Genomic DNA, 18,234 nt, shown 5'->3' with positions numbered 1-18,234 from the left:
AATGATGGTAGGCGATACCGCACTCACCAGTCTGCGACCATGAGTTGGTATGCAATGACGCGAGTTGACCAAGCCGTTTATCTCCTGGTTCCCCGGAAGCGAAGTCCTCATGATCTATGCTTCGCTAACGTGATGCTTAGTCTCCTCACTGCTGACAGTTCAACTCACGATCTTGGTGTGGGTTTCGTAGTCAGGGATCGTAGCTCTCCAATGCTCGTCATGTAAGAGTATAGACTAGAAGGCTATAAAGCCACGAGTGCCCTCTATAGCTGTTGTTCGACCACCCCCGGCTTCATTCGTTTCAGCTTCCAGAAGGTCTTTGACACGATGCGTATCACACTCGCTATTCCAGGCTTCGCCGCCCTGGCGGTGGCCATGCCTGCTGCTCGCCCTCAGGAGATTGATATCAACATGGTTCTTGCCGCGCCTGAACCAGTGACCTATGACCCTGCTGTCGGAGTCACAGCTCAAGTTGTGTCCTACGATTACACCTCTCTGATTGCTCAGGCCACTGCTCCAGCCACCTCGGTTGCCAGTGATGCCGCTGCCACTGCTACCGCCATCGAGAAGAGAGGCGCTGCTTGTACTTCTTTGGCTCCTGGAGCAACCGGAGCCCCTACTTACTCTCCCGATACTCCCTCTGCCTTTGCCTCGAACCCTGCCTTTGCTTCCATCGCTTCCAATGCTCCTGTTCCCAGCGGATACACCAACACCTTCACCAACGTTAATGCTTCCAACAGGTATGCCGAGCGAACCAAATCGTTGTCATTACACTGTTAAACAATACCACAGCGCATACGGTTATCTTGGCTTCACCACTCTCAGCACCTTCGATACCGCCAAATGTGCTGCTAAGTGCGGTAAGCTAGGATCGTAGATCATCGTTTGAAGATCTTGCTGATCACCCCATGTCAGATGCTATTTATGGATGCCTTTCCTTCAACCTGTATTTCGAGAGAGACCCTTCGGTCGATCCTGGTTCGGGTGCATCTGGCTGTGAGAACCCTCCTTCCGTCACCTACATCAAGTGTGTCTTCTGGGGTGGACCGGTGAGCAGGGCCAATGCCAACAACTACGGGTAAGCATCGTCGAAGTCTGACAGAACCACATTCTCTGACTCAATCCAGACAATATCGCAACCAATTTCAGGTCTTGATTGCTGGATCGAACGGCTACACTAACAACACCATCGCTGCTGTCGCTGGTTACTCTGATGCCATCTACTATGGAACTCACGCCATTGACGCCCCTCTTGATGCTCAAGGTTACAACACTTTCATCACTAGCAAGATCTTCTCTGGTCCTTTCGATGCAAGACTCTGCGGTGCCGCTTGCGATGCTCAGACTCAGTACGCCATTGACAACCCTTCTGCCGACGGAACTCCCGCCAAGAAGTGTGTGTTCTTCAACACTTACATCCTTAATTTGAACGACAACAAGCACCCTCAGGGACAGTATTGTGCTCTGTACACCGAGGCTTGGTCTTCTAAGTACGCCACCTCTTCTGGTTCATCCACCAGCAGGTATGTTTCGTCAATCGTGAATATCTCTTTAGCATAGACTGACTCCCATGCTTTAGTGGCAAGCTTATCGTCGAGTACAGCTACGGCTATGTTAGCACATCAGGCTCAGGCGTCGATCCCACCAAGGGCGACAAGACTGGCGCCATCTACCAAGCTTCTGGAGAGATGAAGTCCGATCCTTCTCAGTTCAGCTCGGTCTTCCAGCCCTTCTGCTCTTCTTACCTCAGCTACTCTACTGTTCCTACAGTCACCATCACTGCCACTTCTACAGTCGCACCCGTGGCTACTTCGACTGCGTACGCCACTTCTACCGCACCTGCCATGCGCAAGCGTGATGATGGCGATGAGTCCGATTACTTCCCCGGCTTGACGACCAACTCAACCAACGCCGTCCCTGCCGTTTACGATTCCAACAAGAACGTCACTTGGTACCTGCCCGTTGAGTCCATCGATTCTGATGATTCTGCAAACTCTACCGCTGCTCCTGCCAAGCGCGATATCTCAACGCCTTCTGTTTTGACCAAGTATCCTGCTACCGTCATCTCTTCGGCTTGCGCTATGCAAGTCAGCCAAAACACTGTTGCCTCGACTGTTACAGTCAATGCGACCACTACCCTTGCTCCATCGACCATTATCACCACGATCGTGACCACCGTCACAGCCAGTGCCTCGACCACTAGCTCTTCGACCTCGTCTACTAGCTCTTCTTCTGCTGCGGCTACCACCGCCGCAAACTTGAAACTCCGCGTCTCTTCCTCAGGCACCAGCGCCGATGGACAAGAACTCGAGTTCGATTCTTCCACTGCCGCTTCAGGCTATTCTAATGTCTACATCAACTACTACACCTACTCAGGCCTTCTCCACGGCTCTGCCATCACCCCCGGCTTCTACCTTGACCCTTCTACAGGCTACCTCAAAGACAAGAAATACGGCTACATCATGGCAGTCTACAACAGCTTCTTCCCTGGCACTGGCTTGGCATACACAGTCATGTTCTTCCCCGCCAACAAGGTCAAGGCTAATGGATACATCCCTGTTACCTGCAGCGGTTCCTCGGTGCTCAAGTGCTCGGCTAAGAACTCTGCTGGCTCTGTTCTTGATAATGTTTTCATTCATCCTCAGGTCGCTCTTACTGGTGATGTTTACTGGTCGTTGAGACTTGGTGATGATAACTACATTCCTCTGTTGGGCGATTCTGCTGCTCAGATTGGATTCCAGTAAATGGGATCTGGATGGAGTATGCGAGTGAGCACTCTCTGAAGCTTCAGAGGTTTTTAGATTGTGGGAGATGGGAATAGCGGGTTGTACTTCTTTTCACTTTCTCGACTATCGTTATGAGATTTTTCCTAGATAGCTATCTATCCTAATGTCTGAATGTATCAATGAATGTAGCATGCATATTCTTGATCCTGTCTGCTTCTCTCTCGAGTGGGTGCAACAACAGATCCACGCACAATGTGGCGCAGGACCAGTCCATATACCATAAAGACTCGTTTTGAGCGGCATGCCGTTATAGAGAAATCTTCGATTTCGAAAAGTGGCCTCTCACCAAAATCTGTAGGACAGGCCTACCGTTGTAGAGCGAGGGGCCGGTACACCAAAGGGGCTCCCATCAAAACTAGTTTCTACGGTAGCAGAGGGATGTTCTGGGATTAGCAACGTGGTGATTGGAGCTCACTGTTGCCATCGATGAGGATGATCGGATGCGATGTAGGCAACGTGTTTTGTTTGTTCTCCTACACCTTGTTGCCATCGAGAAGGCTTCGGAATGCATTCTCGAGCAACTTCGTACCGTTCCTCTTGGGACCTGCCTGCCTCAATGCCATTCCGGAAGATGTGGTTGCTTCACATAAGATCACATCAGCCTCCCAAATCGAATCTAGGCTGTAACTGCGTATGCGTGTTTCTTCGCGAGACAGATTCTAAATCCAGAAATTCTCCTCGAAAGTACGTAAGGCCACAGTCAGCTAAAATTTGACGTACCGTCTGCTCTACCATACATAAGCGTTCGAATGGCAGATTAGTATTGACATACGTCAGGGGTATTGAGCCAGAGAAGGATTCGTTCCAGCCTCGAGCAATTAATAAATGCAATCACGTGCCGTCATGCATGCTCCTTCTCTAGATCAAGTACCCCTTGCATGTGTCACGGTGGTACAGCAGCAGAGCGGTTAGCGGCTGCAGTTGTCGTGTTCCCCGACTCTAGCAGCATCACTGTCGAAGCGATTGACGCGATAGATCAACTATTCACAAGAACAGAGTTCCCATTTGTCTTCAGAACTGTTTACTCCTCCGAGCTTCTTGTAACTACAAAGCGCGGTCAGCAGAGTCATCATGTTGACTATGCGACATCCTTTCCGTTCGTTAAGCGCAAACAACCACCTATCTACAGGGGGTGCAGGCTCCGTCCACGAAATCACCAGCCAGATCGTCTTCAAAATCCCGATCATGTTTGAAGATGAGAACCAGACCAATCATTCTAGGGCTTGGATGAAAGAAAACATCGAGAGACTTGAGAAGGAGAAACAAGTCTACAAGTTTCTGAATCTACACCCACATCCTCATCTTCTGCAAAGCATTCTCTGTACACCTGAAGGTATCTTTATGCCTAGGCTCGAAACAACTCTCGCAGCTCGCCTTTCTTCAGAAACTCCAAGTCTTGAGTTGCAAGAGCGTTGGATACGACAGCTTGTCAGTGCGGCAGCATGGCTTGAGAAGCTAGGTTATGCTCACGGCGATCTACGGCCGCACAACATCCTTCTGGATCGATGGAGCAACATTGTAGTTGCCGATTTCGATGGGACCGTTCCAATTGGAGAAGAGTTGAAGCTTGCCACACTGCCTTTCTGCAAAGTCGACGAGGAGTTTGAGACTCTGCCAGCTGGTCCTGAGACTGAGCAGTTCTCACTAGGCTCGTGTATTTACAACATCCGCTTCGGCTTTGAACCTTTCTCCGATCTCAAGCTCGAGTCTCCCGTGTGGCGTCTCAAGCTTGTACGAAAGGAGTTCCCACCTACATCGAACGATGTATATGGGCCAATCATTCAAGACTGCTGGCATGGCGTTTTCCCTTCCATCAGTGCTCTCGAGACCGAGATTCTCAAGATATCGGAGCCGAGATCGAAAGCGGAGCTTCTATCGACATCAACAAGAACGACGATCCCCTACCTACGATCGTGGTTTCTGCTTGCTCAATGTCAAGAGTATCTTGCGCAACAACGTCTTCGCTTGACAGGTAGTTTTGCCAGAAAGATTCAACTGCGATGCCAATTGCTTCTATGGTCGTTCGCCAGATTTGGTTTGAGTGTCTTCTGTGGCGGAGAGTCATCGACTGCTTGAGAGAGTGAAACATTGCAACAATGGTTGCGGCGTTGGGCATCCTTGGATCCAGAACATCGTTGAAGTAGCTAGACGGAAACCTTTTGATCAAATCAATGGGAAGAGTAGCCTCTCTGATGGACAGACAGGTGAAATGGATATCTTAGACAAACATCCTTCTAGACATTTAGCTGCTAGCGTTCATGTTCTCGAAAGACGCTGGAATATCCAGTCATTGGTAGTTGAACTGTGGTATTGAGAAAATTATCAAGGCTTCATTACAATAGTTGTCTGTTGGGTCGAGTCTGTTATGCTGACCTCATCTTACTCTCCACTCCACGCTCGTGCTCTCGGCTCAAATCCGCCACTGATCCACGGATTGCTCTTTGCAGTGGGTGTGAAAGCGTTTCTCTGATCAATAGGACTAGAAATAGAGTTGCTACTCTCAGATCTCGCCATATCATCACTAGGCCGCGAAGAAGTCTCGCTATCTTCAGTGACCACACGCACACCGGCATATTTACGCTTCAAAGCTTCTTCCCTTCTCTCTTTCTCGCCGCGCATGTCTTCGGCTTTTCTGCGTTCGAGTTCGGCGACGAGGTTTTTGAAGTAAACTTCTGCGGCTACGGTTTGGCTGTATGCGAGGGGGGTCCAGTCATAGGCATTCTTGGCTGTTGGGTCGGCGCCTGCGGAAAGGAGGATTCGAAGGGCTTTGAGGGAGCCTGAGGCTGATGCGTGGTGGAGTGGTGTGTCGCCGTGGTTGTCGCGGCCGTCAGCTGAGGCGGGGTATTCTGGGTGGGATAACAACAAAGATACTAGGGGTGTAGATGCAGGATTAAGGCATGATAGAGCGAGCTAGAAAGTTATACAGTCAGTGAAGGCCATGGAGCAAAGAGTGGTCATGGTGCACATACTGCGTCCAGGCCTAGCTTGTTGGTAACGGGAATGGAGCGTGGAAAGCGGTTGGCGAGCAGGATACCGACGTCGACATTGCCGTGTCGGGCGGCCAGCATCAAGGGAGTATCCCAGTCGGCATTGCGCGAAATCTCTCCATGGTCGTGTCCAGCGTCGACAAGAAGTTCCTACAGTACAGTGTGTTGGTCCCTGTGCTCTCTTGTATAACGGTTGTAGCGCCGTTGAATGCGCCGGATAAATGCCCTTACCACAATTTCCTCGAAACCAGCTTGGGCGGCGAGATGTAAACTCGTGTTGCTCTTGTCTTTAAAGTCTGGGTTCTGCAAGATGCCAGGGTTGGAGCGAATGATGCGTTTGACCAGCAAAGCATCGGACAAGAGGATCGCTCTGCGCAGTCGAGTCGAGGCGTCTATCATTCTTGCAGCGGCCCGCTCAAACCATGGCGTCAAGATATCCAACTGCCTGAGCCGGCATACAGTAGTTGATGCTGGGATAGACAAGGCGGGATAGCTAAGCTAGTTATGTTTTGGCTCGTTGTTGATTTTGGCTTCTGGCGCTTGCAGCCACGGCGATACGAGACAAGCCGAGGCGCGTCATCCATGACCCGGCGGCTGGCTGTGGCTGCACACGTGCAATGCTCCTTCACTTAATTATACGACCAAGACAAGAATATCATAGATGGATTCTTCATTGAGCTATATATACATAATCCGTTACGAAACTACTAATCATACACTATTCCTAATTTCCTACTCAGGGATGGTTCTCTCGCGAGCAGGAGCCTCAGCAGCCGCAGCCTTCTCCTCATCGGCAACGTCAACTGACTTGGCTGGTGCTGTGTACTTCTCCAGCTCATTCATCTCCTCTTCGGTAGCGTTGTACTTGCTGTAGATGATCCAGAAGAGGAGACCAGCAACGAAGCAAGCAACACAGAGGCCAACATACATCCAAAGGAGCTTAGGGTCAACAGCGGTAGGCGAAAGAGCGATACCAAGGGCTGAACCGAAAGCACTGGTCAAGAGGAAAAGTGACATGATGAAGGACTTCATGCTTGCAGGCGCCTTGGTGAATGCATACTCAAGACCAGTGATACTGGCCAAAATTTCAGAAAGACCGATCAGGAGGTAGGCAGGAGCTTGAACGGCGACGTGCACATTGTTGGGAGCATAAGATCCATCAGGCTGCAGAGCTGCCTCGCAAGCACCAGGACGGTCGTAACAAGGTCCAGCGTTGTAGATGAGCTTCTGGACACCAGCAGCGTAGGCCATGGCACCTGCACCGAAGAAGAAACCCCAAGTGATACGGGTGATGGGCTTCATCTGGAATCCAAGCTTGCCAAGTGCAGGGTACAAGATGTAGTCCATGACGGGAATGAAGATGATGATAGTGATGGGATCCCAGTTCTGCATCAGATCGTTGGGAATGCCATGGAGCTGCATCTGACCAGCCTGCGAGATGAAGTTGTTAAGCATCTGAGAGTAAACGACCCAGTAGATAGGGAAAAAGCAGAAGACTTTGCAGGCAACAAGAGCGCGCTTGACTTCCTCGACAAAGATGCCATCCCAGTTCAGTTTGTACTTCTTTCCGCCAGTGAACTCTTCAGAGTATTCAGGCTTGGCGGCGTTCCAATTGCCCTTGTTCATCATGGTGATCCACATGACCTTGCAAGCCTTGGGGATGACGGAACCAGCAGGAGCACGAACCTTGTACTTAGACTTGCCGGCAACAAGAACAGCAAATCCAACAAGGAACATAAGGAAGGGAAGCAGATAAGCAGGCCAGAATCCGATGTTGGCCTCAAGCTCAGTGGTCGCGATAGACGAGAGCGAACCAATGTTGATCATCATGTAGAAGATGGAGTAGATTCTTTGAATAGTCTTTCCCGGATCGACAATGACACGCTCTCCGCTCTTCAGAGTCTTGACGAATTGGCTGGTGTTCTGGTACTGTTCAGCAATAAGAGGCGAAACGTTGGACTTAATGCCACCAGTGCCGAGTCCGATGATGATCATGGCGGCGATGAGACCTCCCAGAGAAGCACCGTTCTCGATTGCCACAGGCAGGGAAGTCAGGAACAAGATCAGGGTTCCGATAACGTAGATGATAGCAGAGTAGAAAATGGTCCAGTACTTTCCAAGGTATTGATCACTAACGATTGCTCCGAGCACAGGGCAAACGTAGCACCAAAATTGAAAGAAATCGGTTAAACCAGTGGCACCAGTTTGTCCGAGTCCAATGGCACCAGGCACTCTACCGCCGTAGCTATTCTCGATGTAGTTTTGGAAGGGACCAGAGAGACCGTAGTAGGTGAATCTTTCGCAAAGTTCGATGATACAAATGATGAATGCGGCCCAGGGAAGCTTGTCGGAAACCTTTCGTAGTGTTCGTTTCTCTTCTTCGGTTGGTTCCTCGCCATCGTTGCTGAGACTTGCAATTTCTCCGTGTTCTTCGTGAGGATATTCGGGTTTTGTTGGTTCCATACCACCAGCCATGTCTTTGTGATCTTTCACACGGGGCTCGACGGCAGTAGCGTGCAGCCTTGACTTTGTGTCAGCAAAAATATTCTCAGGCCAATGCTTGCGATTTGGGGTTGACAATAGCAGTATCACGTCGCGCAAGCAGATGATCTTCAAGAGGCTTCGAGAAGCTTCATTGCTTGTGCAACCAGATTACCACTGGCATGTTGCACATTCATACAGGAGTGATAGATAGACACGTACTCAGCTGCAGATGATTCGTGATCCATGGTCGGACGTCCAAATGTCAAGCAGATACAAGCAAAAGAGGCGTCAGGCTAAGAAACGATAAAGAGCTACGAGGCGCGATGGGGGCTTTTCACGTCTTTAATGAACACCTACATCAACGCTAGGACACAAAATGTAACCTACTACTGATGAGTAACCTTCTGATGACGGGCTTCTTTTGCACACCAGAACCCGTTATCATGGTCCACCCTGCCTCCCTGGACGGGCCGGACGACAAGCAGAATTGATCATCTGTTGAAAGGTGCCATTCTGCAGTCTGTACTCTGTTTCGCTGGGGTAGACAGAGGAACACGACCAATAAAGAGGCGAACGTCGCGCTTAGCGGTGCGAGGGTCGAGTTTTGCGACGTAAAAGTTTCCATTCAAACACGAGCGACCTACATTCTGGAAAGTAAAGTCGGTCCACTGTCGCGACCGCTCCCGATTCCCGTGAAGGTCCCGAAAGCAATTTTGCAGGCATCGGTGGTGGCCGACAACGTTTCGACACGCGAGAGGCCTGGCGAGACGTTCGTAGAGATCCATTTATGATCGGCCTTGCTCGGTAAGGATAACTCTGTATTTCTTGCTTCTTCAAATCATCCGTTCAGGCTGATCAGCTGAGATAATCAATGAGATCGTGACGGTAGAGTGTAACCTTTGAGGTCATAGACAACCAAAAAGCACAGCGTCCGTACCACAACGAGAGGTCGTCGAAAAGTCAACCCTACGTTGTGCGCCAAGACCGGAATATCAGAAGCCCGACTTGGCCCAAGGCGGGCATTACTAGAGAAAAATCTATCGTTCAGCAAAGTACACTTTCTCGGAAGCGAGAAGACGCCGTAGTCACCAAAAATGTCTCTACCTCGACTGCCGAAAAGCTTGCCACCGTAGTTGAAAAAGAGCGAGTGACATAACCCCATGCAGGTCCCTGCTGCAAGGGCTCAGCATGTCAATAGCCGCAAGGAACATAAACGAGATTTCAAGGATAGGTGACAAAGTTCTACATGAATCATAATACACGAATCATAGTCTCCAAGTGACTCGGCTACTGGAGTCAAGTTCCAAGCCGTCCAAAAACAGGCGTCCCAAATATCCTTTGATGCAGCCCAAGCGACACGCGACTTGATTCATGATCAAGCAGCAACCTTGAGAACAGCTCGGCCTGGAAGCTTGCCTTGCTCCAAGAGCTGCAAGAAGCGGTCAACATCCTCCAGAGTTCCCTTTGTGAGGATGGGTCGGACCAAGCCTCGGGCCGTGAAATCAAGCGCTTCTTCCACCTCCTTCAGAGTGCCCGTCACAGATCCAACGATGTTGAGTCTCTTCAGGACAAGCGTCAAGGGCGATGCTCCTGCAATAATTGTTTCGTCTTTGGGCAAGCCGACAGCTACCACGGTGCCACCCGGCCGAAGGAAGTTGGGAGCCGACCCGTATGCCTCTCGAGTAGCGGCAAAGACGATAACACCATGGGCGCCATAAGTTGTAAGCTTCATGACCTCAGCAGCCACGTCTTTGCAGGCAAGAAAGTCGATATAGTGCTCTGCACCAAGTTGCTTGCAAAGCTTGCCCTTCTCGTCTCCGCCGTCAACAGCGATGATTCTCATGCCCTGTGCCATCAAGTCAACGAGCTGCAACAATGCCACTGTCAACCGACTAACCATAGCTTTTGCATATTGTACGGCAAGGTGACCTAGTCCACCACCAGCGCCAGGCAGAACGATCCATTGGCCAGGTCTCACAGCACTTCGCTTGCAAGCAGTATAAGCCTGTCAAGATTAGCGTCAATTCATGCTTACAACTCTGTCTGGACATTCATACCGTCCTGCGCAAAATCAGCATGGTTGATAGAATTCACAGGTTGGCAGACACGACTTACACTCCTCCGCACAGGATAGGGCCTGCTTCCTCGTCGGAGACACCTTCTGGCAACCTTGTAGCATATCGGGCATCTGTCAGACAGTACTCTGCGAAAGTACCCTGGATCGAGAAACCAGAGTTGAGCTGCTTGGGGCATTGGAGTTCATCAGTGCCATTAGTGCAGAATTCACACTTCTTGCAGACACTGGCAACCCATTTGACACCTGCTCTGTCTCCGACATTCCACAGGTCCTTGACGTCGTCATGAACCGCGACGACCTCTCCTGCTCCCTCGTGACCAGCAATGCCGTGGGTCTGAGGAAGCATTTTTATGCCTTGAGACTCCCATTCATCGTAAACGAGCGATTTGTCACTTCCACAAAGACCAGTCCAGTTGATCTTGACGAGGATTTGACCAGGGCCTGGCTCATGGACAGGTACGGTCTGCACCGGTGCGGTGGATGCTTTGCCCTCTCCTTGTTTGACGGCTGCTTTCTGACTAGTAGGAAGTCCCATTGTGTCGATGATTTGATGCTTGAACATAAGCCCGATCATGCCAGACCTTTATACATCTTGTATATGCGACCCCGCCTCGTCACCCCGCGCCCTTTGTGGTAGTGGGCATTGCTGACATTGGTCATTCGGATACCGGTACTCGTATCTCTCGTTATCGGGAGTCGTCGTGTATTACTATGAGAGTCATGGGTACTGACCATACTCCTTACGGAATCAGGGCAACGCGGGGTCAAGTCGGGGTTGCGGAGATCTGACGAACTCTTTCACTCTTGGCATCTTGAAAACTTGGTTAGTTGTCTTCTAGTCTATGGATGTGACTGGAGTGCCACTGCTGTTGTGGATCCGAGAGCCTCTAAGGGTCACTAAAGGTTCCGAGGCAGGTTTTTCGGAAGCTGTTCATGTGAGGCCGGTAAAGCATAGTCAAAGTGGCTGTATCGTGATGTTTCGCTGTCATACTGGAACCTGAGTCTTGCTATGCGGATACCTGCAAATGAGTCTGCCCTTGGTAGACGTCTCAAAGATAGACAGATACTCCGTGACTGGTTGGGATTTTGAGGGTATGGCAGGTGGCTGTATATTGCCATTTGTGCAACCCTGGCTGTCTGTTAGCGTCTACTACGTTCGCATCGAAGTCAGCCATAGAGGCTTAGCCATTATCACCTTACCAACGATCAAACTGGCTTGCACCATCGTCGAATGTGTCAATCCATAGCGAGCACTGGTGGCGTGGCTGAGTTTTATCGCATAATACAATAATCTCGTCCGTTATGAAGATCAGTGATCATACTAAAAGGTACATCTTACTAGCTCACACCTCAGCTGGTATGGCCAACCATCAAACCACCTGTTGACCTAAGAACACAAGAATTTGGATGCATGCATATTGTCTCAAGTGTATCCGAGACAGAATCAGGCGAAGGTCACCGTATTGCCTTTTGTGCTATGACAAGCAACAATTTAGATACAGCTTGTTCTGGCGATCGCATCAACTCATCGCTGTATCCATCGCACCGCGAACTTCTTGGCTTGCTCGTCTGTCTATACCACATTCTATGGAAAAGATTACTTTCGACAGGCGCCCTTGTCGAGATCAAACAGCAGGCGCGACTCCGCTCAAAGTCAAATTTTGATGCGCGACGCCATGCCCAACCCCACCTGCCCCTTCGGCCTGCAGCAGGCCTATCTCTGCTAACCTCGTCGTACGCACAATGAAACATAGATTGTAAGGTTTGACAAGGGATGTTTGATGTCTCTCTTTTCCTACTCCTGTCGAGATCCCTCACACTGTATATAAAGTTGCTCAGAGAGAGTGGAGACTACGTTTGCGGTAACCTTTCGCGTTCTCTCGTTCGCCATGTCGCTCTATCTCCTTATCACTTTGTTTGTCACCCAAGTTCTGGCAATATGGCCGCTACCATCAAGTATGACGACGGGAGAAGATGTGCTGTTCGTGGATCGTACAGTCAAGTTCGTCTATAATGGTGCCCCACAGGTAGCATTGCCCCAGCCAGAGCAGATGCCGTTTGACCAAGATCTTAACCTCTTCATCTTGCAGCAGGGAAACTATGGCCACCACAACACGTCGTCTCAGAAGGTCATCTCTACAGCGATCAAGTCCACCACTCAAATTCTGTTTGAACAGAACTTCGTTCCATGGAAGTTTCACCCTCGCCATTCGGATTTCGAGCCTGCGATCAACACTTCTTGCAGCTACATCAAAACAGTATACTTAGAACAGACTGATGCCGACCCTGCAAATGTGACGAAGCCTCTGGCCGGCGATGTTGACGAATCCTACTCAGTCTCCATTGCGACTAATGGCCAAGCTACCATCACCGCCGCATCATCGATCGGCATTGCACATGGCTTGACGACGTTCACTCAACTGTTCTACAAGCACTCCAGCGGTGCAGTCTACACACCTTATGCCCCAGTGAACATAACAGATGCTCCCAAGTTCCAGCATAGGGGCCTGAACATGGACGTCTCGCGAGTTTGGTATGGACCGGCTGACATAACCCGGATGATCGATGCCCTCGCATACAACAAATTCAATCGCCTGCATCTTCACATCACAGATGCTCAGTCTTGGCCAATCGAGATTCCAGCACTGCCCATGTTGGCCGAGAAAGGTTCGTACCGTGAGGGCTTGACTTACAGCCCTCAAACAATGGCGTACATTCAAGATTATGGTGCCTCACGAGGTGTAGAGGTAATCCTCGAGATTGATATGCCAGGCCATACCTCGTCCATCGCCTACGCATACCCGGAACTTATAGCTGCGTTCAACGAGAAGGACTGGTCAGCATACGCCGCGGAGCCACCGTCTGGAACCTTGAAGCTTAACTCTTCGGCCGTGACCGAGTTCCTGGACACTCTTTTTGAGGATTTGCTGCCACGAGTCCTGCCTTACTCGTCATATTTCCATACTGGTGGTGATGAGGTCAATGCAAATGCCTACAACCTCGACGATACTGTGCGCTCAAACGATACTGCTATACTTCAGCCATTGATGCAAGCCTTCGTCGACAGAGCTCATGCCAGAGTGCGAGCTGCTGGTCTGACTCCCATTGCATGGGAAGAAATGCTGTTGACCTGGAACCTGACCTTAGGATCTGACGTTGTGGTCCAGACCTGGCAGAGCGACGAGGCAGTCGCTGAGACTGTCAGCAAAGGCCACAAAGCTCTGGTTGGCAACTACAACTACTGGGTGAGTGTTTCTATGTTCAGAGTACTGTGTTCTCAAGCTGATAAAACTCCATCAGTACCTTGATTGTGGCCATGGCCAATGGCTTGACTTTTACCCTGACGTCGCTCAGACATATTATCCCTACCAAGACTATTGTGCGCCACTTCACAACTGGAGATTGATGTATGCCTACGACCCGCTGAATGGCGTCCCGGCAAACCTAACACATCTTGTCCTGGGCGGCGAAGTCCACATCTGGAGTGAACAAACTGATCCTGTCAATGTCGATAGGCAAGTGTGGCCACGCGCATGTGCAGCCGCCGAAGTCCTCTGGAGTGGCGCCAAAGACGAGCATGGGCAGAATCGTAGTCAAATAACCGCAAGTCCGAGGTTGAGCGAGATGCGAGAGCGACTAGTTGCGAGAGGTGTTGGCGCCGAGCCCATCCAGATGCCATTCTGTACGCAGAATGGTACCCAATGCGCTCTGTGATTTGTTCCTCCAAGACGTCGTGGACTCGTGTAGATGAAAGAAGTGAGGGGTATAAAATGGATGATGCAAGGAACGAGGGGAAGGTGCGGGCTTGAGACCGAATGAGGAAATGCTTGCGAGCGAGTCATTAGGCCGCCCAGGAAATCAGCAGCCCGTGGACCCCGACCGACTTTATAGCTACAATCCACTCGAATATAAATCAATCTCGTATCCCCTATATCGACGCCCTGAGGGCCCCGGACATTCTCCACAGTATACAGCATTCATAAAGCAGAACCAGTCGTGTGGGACAGCTCGTGGCAATCATGGCCGTCACTCGGTCCGACGCCGCATCATCAAACCACAGCCCAATTTTGATTGGCCTGGGCGGCATATTACTCCTCTTCCTCGCAAGACACGTATTTGCCAGAATACAAGAAGAACGCAAGATCCGATCTCTGGGAGCTCACGCTAAGACGATCAGTTCCTGGGTGCCATTTGGACTCGGTTTTGTAGCTAGAACCGTGCGAGACCAATTTAACCACGATCTTCTTGCAGGATGGTACAAGACGTTTGCCGACACCTCAGCGGTTCATCCCTTTACCCGTGAGATAAGGACCGTAGGAACGCGACTGGTCTTGACTGCAGATGAGGAAAATATCAAAGCTATCCTGGCCACTCAATTCCATGACTATGGAAAAGGCGCACAGTTCAATTCCGAATGGCATGATTTCTTGGGAGATAGTAAGAACACTCAACATAGCATAAATTCAAAGATACTCACATTCGATAGGTATCTTTACCACGGACGGAGAGCAATGGCACGCTTCTCGTCAACTCATCCGGCCTCAATTTATCAAGGATCGTGTCTCTGATCTAGCAGTCTTTGAGAAACACTTGAATGTTCTTCTTCCCATGCTCGGCGGTTCCAAAGATGGTCAGACTGTGGATGCGATGGATCTTTTCTTCAAATTCACATTGGATGCCAGTACCGCTTTCTTGCTTGGTCACAGTGTGAACAGTTTGGAGAACCCTCAGGATCGTTTCTCTGATGCTTTTGCCACAGTCCAGAATGTCCAATCAACCATTGCTCGAGTTGGACCGCTCAACCGATTTGTGCCACGCAAGGCGTTCTACGAATCTCTCAATATCATGGAACAGTTTATACAGCCGTTCATCGAACAGACTCTACAGTTGACTCCAGAGGAGCTCGAGAAGAAGTCCAAGTCAGACGAAGGCTACAACTTCTTGTATGCGCTTGCTAGCTTCACTCGCGATCGCACAGTCTTGAGAGATCAATTGACTGCTGTATTGCTCGCTGGACGTGATACTACTGCATGCACGCTCTCATGGTTGTTCAGCGAGATCTCCAGAAGACCGGACATTGTCGCCAAGCTACGTCGCGAGATCGAGGAGCACGTGGGTATGGACAACAAGCCTACCTACGCTCATCTGAAGAATATGCGATACCTTACTCATGTCATCAATGAGACATTGAGACTATACCCTATCGTACCTTTCAATGTCAGAGTTTCCTTGAAAGACACGACTCTGCCGCGTGGAGGTGGCCCTGACGGTACCCAGCCTATTGGTATTCCTGGTAAGTCAACAGCAGAGAGAAACTCGCTCTCACTTTGTTAACACATATATAGCCAATACTCCCGTCGGTTACTCGACCTTGTTCCTACAGCGCCGTGAAGACATCTATCCTCCAGCTTCTGATAAGTTCCCTCACCACCTCAGCTTTGAGCCTGATCGATGGGACGGATGGAACCCAAAGATGTGGACATGTGAGTATACCTTCATCAAATTAACAAGCTCAGACTGACCACTCTGCACAGACATTCCCTTCAATGGTGGACCACGCATTTGTATCGGTAAGCTTTCACTATTGGGCATCGTTCGAAGTTCAAGCTAACTCAGAATATCAGGCCAGCAATTTGCTCTGACCGAAGTGGCTTACACCGTCGTTCGCATCTTGCAGACATACTCACGAGTCGAGTGCAAGATGGCTAAGCCACCGAAAATGAAGATTGACATTGTGGTTCAACCTGCCGAGCCTGTCAACCTGGTTTTCCATCGAGCCTAAGAGCCTATATGTGTTGCGGTTTTCGAGATGTGTTGGCTCATGGTTACCTAAAAAGCATCAAGGGGCGAACAGTCCTACGGCAGAGAATATTGAAGGGCCTGTTGGTTTTTCCGAGAACTAGATCTGTCCTGATATGCGATTGCTTGAGACCGATCTACAAGGGTAATAGCTGCTCGCGACGTACTATTGGTGGCTCTAATAGTTGTTTTATATCTTTGTCCTTGTTGATGCGATGACAGTTAATCTTCTTCCTCATTCACCTACTAATATAATCATTCCAAGCTAAACTGACGTCTAAAGACAACATACCATGAGTCAAGAATGCAAGATAAACCCTGAGTACCCATCAACCTGGGTATCAGCCTCCTCTCCTGACAACTTCCTTCATCTCTCCACCAAACCCCGGACTCCAATCCCCGTGTTACACCGATCCACATTCTACATGTAACTCTCGATGAACGTGTACTTTTTGCCCCCTCTTGCCCTGACGGTCACACAGATGCAGGCAAAACGGCTCCCTGCAACATATGCACCCCGCCATATTGCTCTCTCCATGTCTGCCCCTGTTCTCCAGATTTTTGGCCCCCAGCTTTTGTAATTCGTTGCGCTGTGGCCTGTTTTCTGCTGGTTCGTTTTATGTGGCTGAGGATGAGGCATAACGTATGTGCATTTCAAGCAAGGCATCGATGATGGAAGTGGACCGCTTGTGTAGACATGCCAGTGGCATCGCGATGGAACATAGCAAAACCTCGATCGTCAAGATACAAGAGAAGTGTAAGATGATGGGTGATGAGCTGTTCAGCGGTCCCTCGGTCCGCTTTACCGATTGAATTGCTTCACTGTACATGTACTTTGCATATCACAAATCCAGGATTCTAGAAAGTGCCAGCCGCGTACAGAAGCACAAAGAATATGCAAGTATCTGATTTTCTTGCTACCACGTTCAAGCTTGGAAAGTCCTGATCTTTCTGCTGTGCATCCATGAGATAGGGCAAAAAGAATTCGTCCATTGCAAGACGATCGCCTAGAATGCATCTTCGCGAATATTGCTTCAGCTTGATATTCAATCTTATCCGGTGTTGAAGCAGAGCAAATTACCCGTCTTGCATGATAACTACATGATCATCACACGAATCAAGGAAAGGAAAGCATGCAGCCACACAACAAAATCCCATTCCCCTGGTTATACAGCCCCAAACGCGTCCATCCAATTTAGAATCTTGCATGTAGTGGTGATGGCCACCGCATCAGTGCCGATCAGGGTATCAATTGAAAAAAGATGGGGTGATGAGAGGCAGTCTCGAATCATGTCCACGATTCATAAATTGCAGCAAGATGTGTTCGTCTTAACTGATTGGGCGGATAATAAAATGTGATCAACCATAGACACATCACAGCCAGCAATCACACTATACACAACCACTTACTCGGAGTAAGATGAAGAAGTTCTAGAGTTCGTGATCGGCCAGATCGCTGTATCATCAATCAATTCCCAGAAAGCCGCAAGCCTCCAATATAAAAGACAGCCGCGATGCATATTATACCAAAACAACTTGCGGTCAAGAACAAAAAAAGCAAAAGAACCCGCACTTCTAAAACCCCGTCGTTGCTAATTCGTACCTGCTATACAGCTGAGCTGAGCTACTCACGAAACTACATCAATCCCTGAGCCCCCAATCACAGGTACCGCGTGTCGTGCCATGTCTTTGGACAAAGAAACGCAACAACGATTCGTGATCTGATCTACATGGTCAAACACGAGAGACGTGATGATCGAACCTATGTGCCCACGTTCGTACATGGACCGAGAAACGCCCCAAACCCGACAGTCTGGTCACAGAAATGGGACGGCGCGGGGCGCGGGACCCCGGCTCCGTTTGATCTAATGCAAAGCAGGGCAAGGGGAAGGCGTGGGGGAGATAAAGGTGTGCGTCTGTGGTGTATGTATCGGAAAACGGCTTTTGCGGCTGTCAGCCAAAAGGTTGCAAGGATGGTGCGCCTGTCAAAGCTGGCGGTGTGCAAATTATCCTGAATCGGTGATAAATGATGGATGTGGTGGAGGCGGAAAATGTGACAGAAAGAGAGGAGATCTGGGATATTTATTTGGGCTTTGCTCTT

At 49.8% G+C, this 18,234-nt stretch overlaps 7 protein-coding genes across 7 annotated transcripts; 4 read left to right on the top strand and 3 right to left on the bottom strand.

Annotated features, from left to right (window-relative positions):
* Positions 1-327: 327 nt before the first annotated feature.
* On the top strand, positions 328-1,560 carry M437DRAFT_36238 (uncharacterized protein; the record flags this gene model as incomplete). The annotated part of the gene is made up of 4 exons (XM_041019407.1): positions 328-740; positions 793-860; positions 916-1,078; positions 1,128-1,560. The coding sequence occupies 4 exons, from the start codon at positions 328-330 to the stop codon at positions 1,558-1,560; spliced, it is 1,077 nt and encodes a 358-aa protein (XP_040884766.1).
* Positions 1,561-1,688: 128 nt separating this feature from the next.
* M437DRAFT_36624 (uncharacterized protein) lies at positions 1,689-2,744 on the top strand (the record flags this gene model as incomplete). Its single annotated transcript, XM_041019484.1, has 1 exon — positions 1,689-2,744. One exon carries the CDS (start codon positions 1,689-1,691, stop codon positions 2,742-2,744), a length of 1,056 nt encoding a protein of 351 aa, XP_040884765.1.
* A 1,113-nt stretch (positions 2,745-3,857) lies between these two features.
* M437DRAFT_80380 (uncharacterized protein) lies at positions 3,858-4,862 on the top strand (the record flags this gene model as incomplete). Its single annotated transcript, XM_041027344.1, has 1 exon — positions 3,858-4,862. One exon carries the CDS (start codon positions 3,858-3,860, stop codon positions 4,860-4,862), a length of 1,005 nt encoding a protein of 334 aa, XP_040884764.1.
* A 435-nt stretch (positions 4,863-5,297) lies between these two features.
* On the bottom strand, positions 5,298-6,172 carry M437DRAFT_10405 (ankyrin; the record flags this gene model as incomplete). The annotated part of the gene is made up of 3 exons (XM_041018561.1): positions 5,298-5,696; positions 5,756-5,923; positions 6,005-6,172. Coding segments are annotated over 3 exons (735 nt in total), but the record flags the coding sequence as incomplete, so codon positions are not given.
* Positions 6,173-6,505: 333 nt separating this feature from the next.
* Positions 6,506-8,502, bottom strand: M437DRAFT_71532 (peptide transport protein PTR2; the record flags this gene model as incomplete). Its single annotated transcript, XM_041025693.1, has 2 exons — positions 6,506-8,294; positions 8,477-8,502. 2 exons carry the CDS (start codon positions 8,500-8,502, stop codon positions 6,506-6,508), a joined length of 1,815 nt encoding a protein of 604 aa, XP_040884762.1.
* A 1,130-nt stretch (positions 8,503-9,632) lies between these two features.
* M437DRAFT_71531 (alcohol dehydrogenase) lies at positions 9,633-10,869 on the bottom strand (the record flags this gene model as incomplete). The annotated part of the gene is made up of 4 exons (XM_041025692.1): positions 9,633-10,103; positions 10,155-10,262; positions 10,315-10,318; positions 10,373-10,869. The coding sequence occupies 4 exons, from the start codon at positions 10,867-10,869 to the stop codon at positions 9,633-9,635; spliced, it is 1,080 nt and encodes a 359-aa protein (XP_040884761.1).
* Positions 10,870-12,223: 1,354 nt separating this feature from the next.
* M437DRAFT_71530 (putative cytochrome 52A4) lies at positions 12,224-16,116 on the top strand (the record flags this gene model as incomplete). Its single annotated transcript, XM_041025691.1, has 8 exons — positions 12,224-12,361; positions 12,425-13,579; positions 13,635-14,044; positions 14,329-14,771; positions 14,821-15,627; positions 15,680-15,817; positions 15,869-15,904; positions 15,959-16,116. 8 exons carry the CDS (start codon positions 12,224-12,226, stop codon positions 16,114-16,116), a joined length of 3,285 nt encoding a protein of 1,094 aa, XP_040884760.1.
* Positions 16,117-18,234: the final 2,118 nt, after the last annotated feature.

This window comes from Aureobasidium melanogenum, assembly GCF_000721775.1.
Source record: "Aureobasidium melanogenum CBS 110374 unplaced genomic scaffold scaffold_1, whole genome shotgun sequence".
Classification (NCBI taxonomy): domain Eukaryota; kingdom Fungi; phylum Ascomycota; class Dothideomycetes; order Dothideales; family Saccotheciaceae; genus Aureobasidium; species Aureobasidium melanogenum.
This window is presented reverse-complemented; position numbering and strand designations above follow the sequence as displayed.